This window comes from Typopeltis vanoorti, chromosome 23, assembly GCF_054136105.1.
Source record: "Typopeltis vanoorti isolate ZY-2024b chromosome 23, IOZ_Tvanoo_1.0, whole genome shotgun sequence".
In the NCBI taxonomy this organism is placed as follows: Eukaryota; Metazoa; Arthropoda; class Arachnida; order Uropygi; family Thelyphonidae; genus Typopeltis; species Typopeltis vanoorti.
In genome coordinates, this window is record NC_143571.1 from 81,325,749 (window position 1) to 81,340,137 (window position 14,389).

The 14,389-nt window shown below is 33.8% G+C and overlaps 1 protein-coding gene across 1 annotated transcript in view; it reads left to right on the top strand.

Moving 5' to 3' along the window:
- The window catches only part of pen-2 (presenilin enhancer, gamma-secretase subunit), an 88,355-nt gene extending 80,920 nt beyond the window's left edge, over positions 1-7,435 (top strand). Inside the window, exon 3 of the mRNA XM_090412979.1 lies at positions 6,640-7,435. Coding sequence (XP_090269105.1) covers positions 6,640-6,779 — 140 coding nt within the window. The 3' untranslated portion in view covers positions 6,780-7,435. The remainder of the gene's footprint in view (positions 1-6,639) is intronic.
- Positions 7,436-14,389: the final 6,954 nt, after the last annotated feature.

Consider the following 14,389-nt stretch of genomic DNA (forward strand, 5'->3'; position numbering starts at 1 on the left):
ATCAAATGCACACATTTCATTTGCCTTGTTTCTTATACTTCTAGCATTTGTATACAAACATACAGCTCGTTCGACCTAGTTTCACTAATACCACTTATTAGATGTGACTTCTCCATACTTTCCTCATGCCATTTCTTTTGCTCCCTATTCATCCCAGAACCTTCTTCAAATCCAACTGTTTTCCCTAGATCCTAGTTCATCCCTTTCTCTTTTTTGTCTACACACATATTCACATCCTCTTGCACGTTGTTTTCCCAATTTCCCTTGTACAGTTCTCTCATTCTCTACACTCATGCTACCCACTTCTTCAGTTATATGAATCACTTCAATCTCTCCTTCCTTACTCTTTCACATCACTTCTTACTTGCCCAGATTCATTCTCTGCACTCATCACTCTCCCTTCCAGCAGCAGTCTCTCCAAATGACTCGCACCAAAACCATTTGAATGGTTTTGGCATGACTGCATATGTAGACAAAAAGAGGAGGGGATGAACTGGAATCTAAGGAAAACAGTTGGATTTGAAGGTCTTGCGATGAAATACGGAGCAAAAGAAATGGCAAGTCGAAAGTATGGAGGAGTCACATCTAAGAACTCATTCCACACATTAACAAACTGCACTCCTTTCTCCTCACACATGTCCACTAACATATTATTCAAAATATTTGCTCCCCATCTCATCACTCATACCTGGGCAACACACTGACTACCTTTCCTATCATGCTGTTATCTTTTATCCATCTCAATACTCCTGATATCCACTCTTATATTTTTCTTGTTCCCAGTCAAGTCATTTGTCACTATTACGAATACCAATTCTTTTCCTCGTTTACTCCTCGTATCCAGTGCCTCAATCACTCTATTCATTTTACTTTCAGGAAAACAAACCTTGTGCATCTTCTTGTTGATTACACCTCTAATAATTGAACCCCCCCCCCCCCATACAACACTACTCAAATGTCTTTCATACCAACATCATTCATTTTTGTTGTCTTCACTCTTCCCTACATGCTGCGTGACCACAGAAACGAGATCTGTCGCTGACAGATTACAAAGAAGAGTCAATTCATGTTGAAGGGGAGAAAGGAATAATTAGGCAGCATACGAATTCGTTACCAACATGCGAAATCATGTTTTTTATACATAAAAGTTTCCAACTGTTGTACAAGCACCATAGTTACTACTTTAAAAATTAGAATTTTCATAAAAGAAAAAACTAATTTTCCGACGTATAATAATAAACACTCATCCCCACAAAATGCATTGATTATCGGAATGGAATCGCCTTCTTCTGACATATGCGAGTGTCAGCGGGGGGGGGGGTCGTCTCACATCTGTGGTTGCACATTACCTATTCTCTTCATTTCACTCTGCATCCATTTTGTCTCTTGCCTCATCTTCGCTGGCTCAGCTTTCACATCTTGCCATTTTTTTTTTTGCTATCATTCACTCCCTCTATGTTATCACCAGTCATACATGTTTATTCATTGCTAATGCTGCTCACCACCTTACCGTGAATTTCACTCTGTTTTTCAACTCTTACTATATTCATATTGTTTTCATCATTCTTACTACCATCGATTGTTTTATTTAGCAGATTTCTCGTTCTCTTTTTCAAACGTTTTTTTTACCAATACTTCATTATTCTTTTTTCTCTCTTTGCTATCAGATGTGCACTCATCCTTCTCGAGGCATTCTCGCTACACTTCAGTTACCAATATATTACTGCTCATTAAGTCCTCATTTATATCGTACTTTGCACACACTCTTCTTCTGTCCGCTTTAAATATCTGTAATTTATTGACATAATCCAATGAATACATGCAGCACCTCGCATTTCACAAAATTACTAAAATCAAAATTAAACTCTCGTAAAGACAAAAACAAAACCACCGCCATCTTTCCTTTGCTGGTTACTATATTCCGTTCTAAGTTCAATGATTTTGTAAACACAATTAAACAAACAAGCCCATACACTATAAACACTGCAGACACACAACTTCTACTGCAACTCTTGCACATAAACACACTTATTTACAATTAATTAGTAAAAAAAGTTATCTGAACTTGGAGCCTTCTTTACATAAACTTTCCAGCAAATGCCACCTAGCAACCCTTTTATACGATGCTAATCTTAATGTATCTGATGGATTAGGTTTATTTCCTTTGTGAGAAATAGTGCTGCAGTTATGTTAATATGTATGTGGGGCATGATATCTGATTATGGTCTGATGAGTGCTCAATTTGTTAAAAGCTATCAACCTGGTGTATGCAACATCGAGCTCACTGCTACCTCTTCACTGGATGAAGAAACTGTATGAGGATGAGGTATTATAGCTTTTGCACAAACTGAATAAGAATTCAGCAATAGGAACTGATGGGATATCAGCGCGTGCTAAAGGAATGTTCAGCTGAACAGGCTGTTTAATGAGTCTCAGAACAGGGAATATTCTGCATGAATGGAAAGAATGTGTGCTAATTCCATTGCATAAGGGTGGCTGATGTGTCCAACTATCAGCCAGTTAGTATCACAGAAGTGTGGTGGTGAAGATTTTGGAAAAATTGGTTAGGGCTCACATTCAGAAATGGGTTGTCAGTGAATCTCTACTTTGCTATGAGCAACAGAGCCACGCCGTGGCAGTTGTGCCCTGGGAATTAATAAAATATATATATATAAATTTTCTTATTCTTGAATTATATCGTACTATATAAATTACACAATTACAAATTATAGTTAATGCAATAAAAATGAAATTTAAAATCAGTCAAATTATCATGAATTCTTAATAATCGAATAATATTTTTAACTTAATACATCACCAATTTAGTGGAAATTATTAGTTTAAGACAGACCATAAATTCATTCTTACGCTGTGCTTTGCCCTTTGTGGATGTGTGATTGTGAGTGAAACAGTAACATTGCTCTGGAAGGTAATTTGCAAGGTAAGAAACTATAACATAATTGATTTTTTTTTCGACAGTAAGCATTTGATGAGACTTGAAAATAAAAAGGGTGGTAAAATTTACCAGCCAAAATAAATTTTGATTTTAATTAAACCTCAAGTTTTCATGAAAAACATTTATAGCATTTTTTAAAAAAAATAAATTGTAAATTACTGTTATTTTTGTTGCCACTTAAAAATAATATCAAGGAAATTTACCAGGCTCTTTTTGATATTACAGAAGATGAAACCAAAGATATTGATTTTAGAGTTCAGGCAGATAACTTAATTTCAAAGATTTATTCATTTAAATTTATTTGCTCTGTTCATGTTTGGTACGAAATCTTAAGTCTCGTAAATTTTGCAAGCAAAAAAATGCAGAATCTGACATTTGATATAGAAAAAATTACAGAAAATCTTCATTATGTTACACAAGAATTAAATACTCTCTGAACAGACCATTATTTTGAAAATATTAGAATTGCAAAAGCAGTAGCAAACGATATATTGATCCTATTTTTCAAGACATTCGCAAAATAACAAAAGCAAAAATATTTGGTTACGAAGCATCAGATGAGACAACGCATGATCCTAAACAAAATTTTAAAATAAATTTTTTCTTCGCGATTTTAGACACGATAATTCAGTCACGGAAAGATTCATACTCTAAAACAACATGGTGAGGACTTTAAAGTTATAAGAGACATTAGCAAATTAAAAGATTGGAGCGATGAAGATTTAATGAAACATTGTAAAGATTTGCACTTAAAACTGAGCGACAATCAAGATTCTGACGATCGCGATATTGATGGTATGACTTTATTTGAGGAATTAAACACGTTGCAATGTTTTATTAAAAAAAGAGTCGGCTCCTCAGGATGTTTTAAATTATATATACGAAAATAAATTATCCTACACGTTCCCGAATACTACGATTGTAATTCGTATTTATTAAAACACTACCAATAACTGTAGCATCAGGAGAAAGAAGTTTTTCAAAACTGAAACTAATAAATTATTTGCGGTCAACAATGTCTGGAGAGTATCTAACGGCTTTATCAATTATATCAATTGAAAATAATATTATGGATTCATTACACATTAAAGATATTAAAAATTTTGTGGTGGCTAAAGCAAGACAGATAAATATGTAAAATAAATCTACATTTATCCTAATTGTTATATAGTTAAAAGCATATCTCCAAATTATCTTTGTTATGTAATAATATTTCTTTATATATTAAAATAAAAGTCATTTTTGTTTATTTATATATATATTTTGTTGTATTTATATATTAACAAAATAAACATTTTTGAAAAATTTTATTATTAAAAATTCCTTATTAATGAATTTTAGTGATTACAATGTTCTACTATTGTTAAATAAAATTTATTTTTATGTATGTGTATAAACTGTTTTGTACTTTTAACAAAGTAAAATTTTTTGCAAAAAGTTTTCATGGAAACTTATTTTATGGGAGTGCTGAAAAAGTTTTGCACAATGCCACCTCCTACCCATGGTGCAGCACTGATGAGCAACATGAGTTTACTAAGGGAAGGTTATGTTTTAGCAACTTGCTCACATTCTATAACAATGTTACCATTGAACTAGACAAGGGGAATAGATATACCGTGATACTTTTGGATTTTGCTAAGGCTTTTGAGAGAATACAATATGGTAGACGGTTGCATAAATTGGAGAATATGGTTTGGATTATAGAATATTAGCATGGATAAAAGGATGGCTGGTTGACAGATATCAAAAAGTGTGATACTGTGGATATGAGTCTTCAAGATTTAAGGTAACCAGTAGTGTACCACAAGGATCAATGCTTGGTCCACTGTTATTAAATCTGTACATTAATGATATTTGCTGATGATGCAAAGATAGGTAGGGTAATCAGGAATGCTGCTAATATGCAGTACTTACAGAATGATTTGAATAGGTTGGAATTGTGGGCATGGGAAAATGAATGTCAGTAAATGTCAAATCATTCACTTTGGCATGATTAGATATCCAATGTTGTATTATAGTGGTGGGATTATGCTAGAAGAAACTGATGAAGCTAGGGATCTTGGAGTGTTAGTAGATAGGAAGTTGAAGTTCAGGGACCATGCAGCAAAGATTGCAAATACAACTGAAACGAACATTCGCATGTAAAGATAAGAATGTCATTTTGCCTCTTTTACAAGGCCTTGATAAGACCTCACTTGGGCTGTTGTGCGCAGGTCTGGTCTCCAGTTTTCCGTTATGATTCTGATATAGTGGAGAGAGTGCAAAGGAGAGTGTTAAAAATGATATCAGGATTGTGGAATACTGATTAAGACAGATTGAGAATTTATAGACTTAGACACTAGCAAACAGTAGAACGAGGGGTGATATGATTGAGACGTACAAACTTCTGAGTTTGTACGTCTCAATCATCTTCATTTTATGGAAGATGGGAAAAGGATGTAAGAGCATCCTTGGAAGTTTAGAATGAATGCTGTTGAGATGGGATGAGAACTAGATATTTCTCTCAGTGAATAGTGCACGATTAGTATGGATTGCCGTTGGATGTTATGTGGGCAAGTAGCGTGAATGAGTTTAGGAACAGGTATGACAGCTGATGCAGTATATGGTGTCCCTCATATACGAGCAGCCAAAACTTTGTTTGCTTACACTTGGATAAAGGATTAAACCAAGTATATAATTTCTTGGCATCTTTAATTTATAGTATAACCAAGAGGAAAAACTTTCAACAATTATTTATAAGGACTTCTTACCTGAAGGTGGGTATGGAGGGCAACTGTCAAGAAACATACATTTTTTGTAGACATATGTTGTCAGTAAATTGTATATTAGCCTTAGTTGCTGCAGCTGTAATTCTCCTCAAACCAAACTAGTTACAAAGAAGTGGAAAGAAGACTGGTAATGATAAGTCTTCACTGATTGGAAAATGATACTTTTATTAAAAAGGGGGAGTTTTGAAAGTTCAGTAAGAAATGATACTTTAATCTAGGAACATTTTAAGAAGAAATGTTTCAGAAAACTTTGGTACGAGCATGCAGCCATTTTTATTTGCAGTGAGTACTGCTGTTATAGGTGTTTGCTTTGCTTCACAAGATGCTGTTTTTAGTCCCTGTAAGTGCTTCGTTTACTGTTATTGTACCAAGCTTTCATTGGCCTGCCTTGATCCCCCCCCATCTTGTAGTTTTTAAGGTGAGGTGTGGTACTTATGCATGTGAGATTGTGATAATAGGAAAGACCTCATATAACTATCTGACAGCATTCTGATGTGAAATATATTGATATTTTTTTTGTTTTCTCTTAGTGAATCCTGTGTTGCAGGTTATTTACATGTTTTAAACATGTAAATGGTTTGGTGGACCATGTGATCATTATTATTATACAAGACTCATTGCAGGAGAACCAAACTATCCACAATATCTATCATATCTCTCCTTGAACTCATTCAGAGAGAAAGCACTTATAACTGAGTTTGGCAGTACATTCCAGTTGTTCACTGTTCTCCAAAAAAAATCTACTCCTCACACCCTTACTTAATTTCCAGGATACAAGTTACTTGGAAACTCATGCCATGATTTTACAAATTGACAACAGTCAAATGTTACTGAGGTATATATTTCTTTAACAATAATCATATTAGAAAAATTGTGATCTTAAAATTTACTAAGTCTGATTTCATAATTTTTCAGATGTAATCAGATCAGGAATAGGAGCTTTTATATGGGCAGCCCTTCTTATAGCATGGACAGTAACATTTCAGATATACAGAGCTGAATGGGGAGAAACAGCTGACAGTTTATCTTTTATTATACCTATAGGAGTGCCATAATGCTGTTGAATTATTTCTTATGATACAAATAAAAATAAAAAAAAAGATTGAAGTTGTAATATTTAGTTAATGTATAAATTTCGATGAATTGAGGGTTCAAGTTAGTTATTACAATTTATCATTTGTAATGTCTATATGCCTTTAATTAACAGAAACATACTTCATGAGAGTAATTTTAATTTCACTTTCTTGTATAGTAAAACCTGTTGAATTTCCATAAATAAACATACACATGTGCCACAGTTAAAATATTTATTTTACAAAAATTTGTCTTTTGTATCATAAGACATCATCATTGTTCTTCACTCTTGCTGATGATGTCTTACCATACATAAGACTAAATATTTGTAAAATATAAATATATTTTACTGTATCACACATGTGAATGCTTATTTACTTTAATTTCAGTTAAATATATTTGAATATGTACTTGTGTATTGCTTGTAATGATTATTGTATGTGTTCAACACTTGTGTCAAATTTAGAGATAAAATTTGACTTCATATTCCATTTATTAAAACATTTTTAAGAGAGGGAAGGTTTCAGATCTATACTGCAATAATAAAATTGTTTTAGAATTAGTTCATTCTCAAGCTGCCTACTGCTTATGCTGTTAGGAATAATATTTGCCTGAAATAAAAACCACAGACCAATAATGAGTTTATACTTTCATTTTCCACATTTTTCTAAGTTTAAGAAAAATATGGGTAAAATAAAATTTAATGTAATAAATTATTTTTCAAAAAAAATTGTTTTTACTGTTCTTTTCTTATTGGAATGACTCACACAAAGGAAATGTTCTCCAAAAAATGATATAGCACCACTAATGACTTTATGGAACTCCTGTTGACTTATTGGTACATATTAAAAAATGATGGAGTTGTTTGGTGAGTATACATTTTTTTCCTTGGTGAGTAGAATTATGCATAATTTGTTGAGCCCTATGTGTGTGTGTGTATATGTCACAGGGAAATGATGAAAATAGGGATTTGATCAAATCCCTAAGGGATATGATCAATTCACGGAAGATGTTAAAATAACAACTCTGTGGGGTGATTTCCCTGAAGAAAGTAAGTGATTTGATCAAATCCCTTAACTGTTTTAGTGATTTGATCAAATCCGTTAGCTGTTTTAGTGAAAAGATGAAATAATATTGTTTAGATATTAAAAGTATTTATTTAGTAAACCATGCATTATTAAATGTAGAATAGTTAATACAACAATAATAATTTAAGCTGATATTTTTAAAAACAAAAAGGATATTTTTAGTGAAATTTTAAAACATTTTTCGTGGATACAAGCTCCCCTCTGGCGTCCGTGCTGGCCAAACATTACGCGAGGAAGGTTGCGCGCATTTTTATTATTGTTTTCTATATTTCGAGTTTTATCAAGTACCTACCGTAGAAAAATGAGTTCAGATATAGAAAAAAATCAAACTCTGACCGAATTTGTATCTGAAGAACAGTTCAATGAAACTGTCAGGACGTTTTTGAACAAGCGGCATGAAAAAGAAAACCTTTGTGGACTCGCAAAAGGATAGAAGAAGCTGTCACAATCATTGAACAATTTAAATTAGCACCACTACTTAAACTGCAATGGACACATAAACAGTACTATTATGGAAAAAAATACGATGTTATGGAAGAAGGTACTAAAAAATCTTTGATTTTGAAGAGAAAGTCTGAATTCGATCCAATTGTGAAAATAGTACCAACGGAAAATTTTTACCACATACTTTGGGAAACCCATCAGTCAACTGGCCACGGAGGAAGAGATAAAATGCTGTATAGTTTGAAATCGAAATACCTAATACCTACTTCAGTTGTACTGGAGTTTTTAAAGCTGTGCACGGTATGTCAGTCTAAAAAAAAATTTCCAAACAAAGGAATCGTTGCTTGCCCAATTGTATCTAGCGACTTCAGTCATCGTGGCCAAGTCGATTTAGTTGACTTACAGTCGACACCAGATAGAAATTAAAAATGGCTATTAAACTACCAAGACCACGTGACGAAATTCAGCTTTCTTCGACCGTTGACTACAAAAAGAGATGCTGAAGTAGCAATGGAGCTATTAAAAATATTTTTGGAAGTAGGTTGTCCTCATATACTACAAAGTGACAACGGCCGTGAGTTTACGGCTGCTGTCATACAAGAATTAACAAGCCTGTGGCCAACGTGCAAAATTGTAAATGGTAGGCCTAGACATCCAGCTAGTCAAGGATCTGTTGAGCGATCAAATCAAGATGTTGAAGCTATGTTACGTGCTTGGCTAATTGACAATGACACAAAAAAGTGGGCTATAGGTTGTTACTTTGTTCAATTCCAAAAGAATTCCTCTTTTCATCAAACCATTAAACGATCACCTTACAAAGCTTTATTTGGAACAGAACCAAAAACAGGACTCCAATCTAGTCATATTTCGAAAGAGTTGCTTGAAAAACTTGTTACTGAAGAGGACTTGGATCTACTTCTTAATCAGCAGGATCATGACATTATTTTAACACCAGAAGACTTACCAGCAGCTTCCTTAGAGAACGACAACAACCCTTCAACTTCAAAGGATCCACCAGCATCTGAATTAATTGATTACAATGCTTCAACTTCAAATGATCTATTAATAGTTAAATCAACAATAACACTTCAATGTCACACGATCTACCGGCAGCTGATTTACTCACCAAAAAGGCTATAAATTTAGAGATCTACCAGAAATTGAATCAATTTCTTTATCGACAATAAGACAACTCGAACCAGTTAACAACTCTACATCAACTCCTGCTTCAACAGTTAAAACATCTGTAGTGTTACTTGCATCAGAAGGGGAAGCAGCTGTCAGCGACAGTAAAGCATGTTGTGTTGTTTGTAGAATGGAATCTACTGGAGCCCATTCATGTGACATTTGTAAAAATCCAGTGCACTCAATATGTGGGAATACAGTAGGAGAAGAAGGATATGAATCGAAAATTCTATGCTATTTATGCCAAAAAGAAGAGAGCATTAAAGATCAAAGGGAAAATGCTGCAAAATACCTGAAAAGATCAGCTGAAAAAATGAAAGAAGTTTCTTTGAAGAAAATTAAAGACGTGTTAGTGAATTCCACAGTTTTGGTGTATGTACCTAAGGTAGATAGAGGCCCATTAAATGGAAATAACATCGTGGGGATCGTATTAGATATATAAAAAATAATTTATACCAAATTGGTACCTCAGTTGGAATTATAAAAGATTGGCTACCTAGAAACGCTCTTCAAATAGCTACTACAATATTTACCGAAACAGTTCCACAGATTAACCTAAGTCTGCGTGAGATTGCAGGAAAATTATCCGTATTTGGAGGTCAAGGATTTAAGAAGTGTTCCTGTGAGCAATCCAAATTACAATGTAAAACAAAAAGATGTGCCTGTAAAAAAAGTAACGTAATATGTAACTTGAGATGCCACAAATCAACATGTTTTAATAAAAATGAATAAACATTATTTATTAATTACATTCATGAAAAATGTTTAAAATTTCACTAAAAATATCCTTTGTTTTTAAAAATATCAGCTTAAGTACCTATTTCTTTTGTTAATTAGTTTCGAATAAATAATTTGTGTTTCAATGACTATTGTTGTATTAACTATTCTACATTTAATAATGCATGGTTTACTAAATAAATACTTTTAATATCTAAACAATATTATTTCATCTTTTCACTAAAACAGTTAAGGGATTTGATCAAATCACTTTCTTCAGGGAAATCACCCCACAGAGTTGTTATTTTAACATCTTCCGTGAATTGATCATATCCCTTAGGGATTTGATCAAATCCCTATTTTCATCATTTCCCTGCGACATATATATCATATCAGCCCCATACACAACAGGTCCAATACCTGTGGACACAACAGTTGTGTGGGTATGCATGTAGGTCACTTATTACAGCACATTAAAATACTAATAGCATGTTTATAAAATAATTTATTTTTTTGTAGCTTGCTGCATTTGATAGTTTATTAAATTTTAAAATTAAACTGCAACTCATTAAATGTCAATCCTATTGGAAGGTAGCTGGTTGTGTATTCATTTCCTGAAGGATATGAAAATACATTGTGACCATTACTTAAATTTTGAAGAACATCAATAACAAGAGAGAGGTTAAGTCTCTGATCCAGCTACTGCTTAAATATATTTGTGCACAGATTTAGTTTCTTGGTAATAAGAGGCAGTGGAGAGGATTCAGAGATAACCAAGATAGTGGCAGGTTTGTGGAATGCTCCTATGTGGAAAGACTGACTGTGTGGATTGCAAAGTTTCGTTGACAGCTGAGCAGACTAAGATCTGTTAATTTGATACAAAAGCATCAATCCTATAGACCCTAGAAAGGAGAAAACTAGAGTTAGTCTGCTGTGAGAACTAGATTTTTTTTTGCTTGTAAAGGACTGGACAGATTGCTAGATGTGGTTGTGAGTTGCTCTGGCTGGGAATGAGTTTAAGGAGAGATATTGTGTGAATGAAATGGTTAGTTTTATTCACACAATAAAAAAATGTGCTGTATATATACATATACAGCACAAAGTCCTTATTCAGATACATATACAGCACAAAGTCCTAATTCAGAATTCTTGATATTTCTGGCTTTTACTATTCATATACAGTCTGACCACTGATGCGAGACCCTTCAACACATGACAGAAGGCGAATTCATTCCGATAATAGGGTGTTTGATACGTTTCATGGTACGAGTGTTTATTATACATCAGAAAATTACTTTACTTGTATGAAAATTCTAGTTTTTAAAGTCATAACTATTTTGCTTGTACAACAGATGGAAAAGCACATGATTTTGCATGTTGGTGACACATTCCTACATTGACTTATTCCTTTCTTCCCTTCAACATTAATTGACTCTTCTTGGCAATCTGCCAGCGCGGGATCTGGCATTGGACAGTACAACTAATTCTCTTTTTACATGATTTAGAAATAATATAACACGGTTTAGAAAATAAAAAATTCTATTTTTATGGTGTATATTTTGATTCAGCGTGGCTCAAACAAATTTTTAAATTTGTTTGAATTCAGTTCTGTTAAAAAGGGTATTTCTATTACTAAAAAATGTTGGATTTAATATCCACTTGATATATATAATTTTGCATAGTCAAACTCAAGTCTTTTGGCTCTTTATTTTTAGTAAATACTTTATGCACCGACCGAGTTCCTTTATGAAAAATACACCTCTCCAACACTTGAGAACCAACCAGTTCGAAACAGCTGTCAGGCCAGTGAAACTTTATCAAAACGGACCAATAGAAGGTGAATATATGAACGCTTGGGCAAGTAATCACGTTTTCTATGTGGTCTGCGTTAGGGCAACTCGTAAATGCTGGCGAGTGTATTCCCATGAGCTCTGGTCAAATTTCGTACAAAACTTTTATAGTTTCTACATTCAGCTTTGAAATAATGCTGGATTTAATATCCAATAGATTTATAGTATAATTATCATTTTCTAGTATGGTACATACATACAGGGTGTTCGGGATAAATTTGACAGTTTCGTAAGGAAAAAGAAAATCTTCTTTGTATCTATTAAATTTAATGAATTGACAAAAAAACATTACAGGCAGAGTTAATTACAATACTATCAACAAGATTTACTCAAAATAACCACCATTAGCATCGATCACAGCTTCAATTCTGCTTCGGAACCTCGAACAAGCTGATGCTACAGTCTCCCTGGGAATGGCCGCAAAAACTGTTTTAATTTTATCCATTAACTGGGCTTTTGTATTACTGGAAGTGCGATTGGTGTCTTTTTCAACTGCGCCCCATACAAAATAATCCATGGGGTTAAGGTCTGGGGAGTTTGGAGGCCAAACATTTGGACTGGTGAAGTCGTAGAAATTTTCAGACAACCATTTTTGACTTTTCCCAGAGGTGTGGCAAGGGGCCGAATCCTGCTGCCATACATACGGCCTACCATTGGCTACCCTTGTTATCCAGGGCTTGACTACAGTTAGCAACTCCACGAACAAAGCCCGAATTCCAATGCCAGGGTTCTTCAACACCTGTTCCTGCAGATTTGCGAGGAATTCTGCTGTACGAATGCAATCAGATCGTCTGCTAGGGATCTTTCTTCTTGCTACATCCTCGTAGTCACCATTGCAAGTCTCTAGTTCATGCCTGATTGTTTTTACTGTATTCAGGGAGCATTGGGCAGCAGTCGTAATATCCTTATTTTGATGGCAGGCACGAATCATCATGATACAAGTTATTCTCTTCCATGATTCAGGTGGGTTCCAGCTATCCAGCCTTTCTGACATCTTGTATATGAATGAAGAAGGGTCCAAACTTTTAAATGAAGTGTGTGTTAATACATGTAACTTACGGAAAAATATAATTAATTATAAATATGTCAAATTTATCCCGAACACCCTGTATGTACTTAAACTTTGGGGAATCCTCTCGATGTTTTAAATATCAGGGATTACTCTACGCTACAGAACGTAGACAAATGCCAATAGTGAAATCACAAAAAAGTGTTGATGACAGCTGACTATTATTTTGCAGCAATGCTTCAGGAGATCATATATTAAAACCATCAATTGATGGTTTCACCACGGACAATGAAAGGTGTGGATTTTAACACGTTACCAGTGCACTGGAAGGCAAATAAAAACGGGTTGGGTTACAAAAGAAAATTTTAATGGTTCCATCAATGTTGTTTTCTAGAAGTTAAACACTATTTGATGGCAAAAAAAATCTGGACTTTATTGATTATAGACAATGTACCTGTCTATCCTGTTTTTGAACACCCGAATGTGGAATTTTGTTTTCTGTCACCTAATACAACCACTAGACCAGGGTGTGATCGCCACCTTCAAAACTTACTACATAAGAACACTCCAATATTCCAATACATTTTGGATAAACTAGATAAGGATAATTTATATTCCAATACATTTTGGATAAACTAGATAAGGATAATTTATATTCCAATACATTTTGGATAAACTAGATAAGGATAATTTACTGACAGTTATTGGTGCGAAGAAGAAGAAATTTTCAATTTTGGATTACCTCAAACTTGTTAAGTTGGCATTATCTAAATTGAAACCATTAACTTTAAATGCATGCTGGAAAGCTACTTGGCCAGAATGTGTGAAAAAGAAAAACCCTCTACCTTTTGCATACAACCGAATATCCCAGTATCATCAGATTAGCACATGCAGTTGACAGAGGATTTGATGATTTTTTTTGTCTGCAGATATTGGAGAATTGATGGTTGACAAAATAATAGCTGTCCTGGAGAATCTTGATGAAAAAGAAAAGTGATAATGACGACGAAGAGATTCTACTCTGCAGGATTAATCAAAGGGCTTCAAATAGCTAGTAAAATTTCAAAGTCATTTTGAATGCTGAACAGTTTAAACATGAAGTCATGTATGGTGCGATATGAAGAATTATACAAAGATTTAGTCAAAACAGGATTTGAACGATTAATTACAGGTTAAAAAAACCCTATAATTTACCATTATAGTATTTAATTCACCATGGTTAAAAAAAAAATCAACCTTCAGAATTATTAAATTAGTGCTAATTTAGTTCCTTTTGCTAGAGAAAACGTTTTGCCATC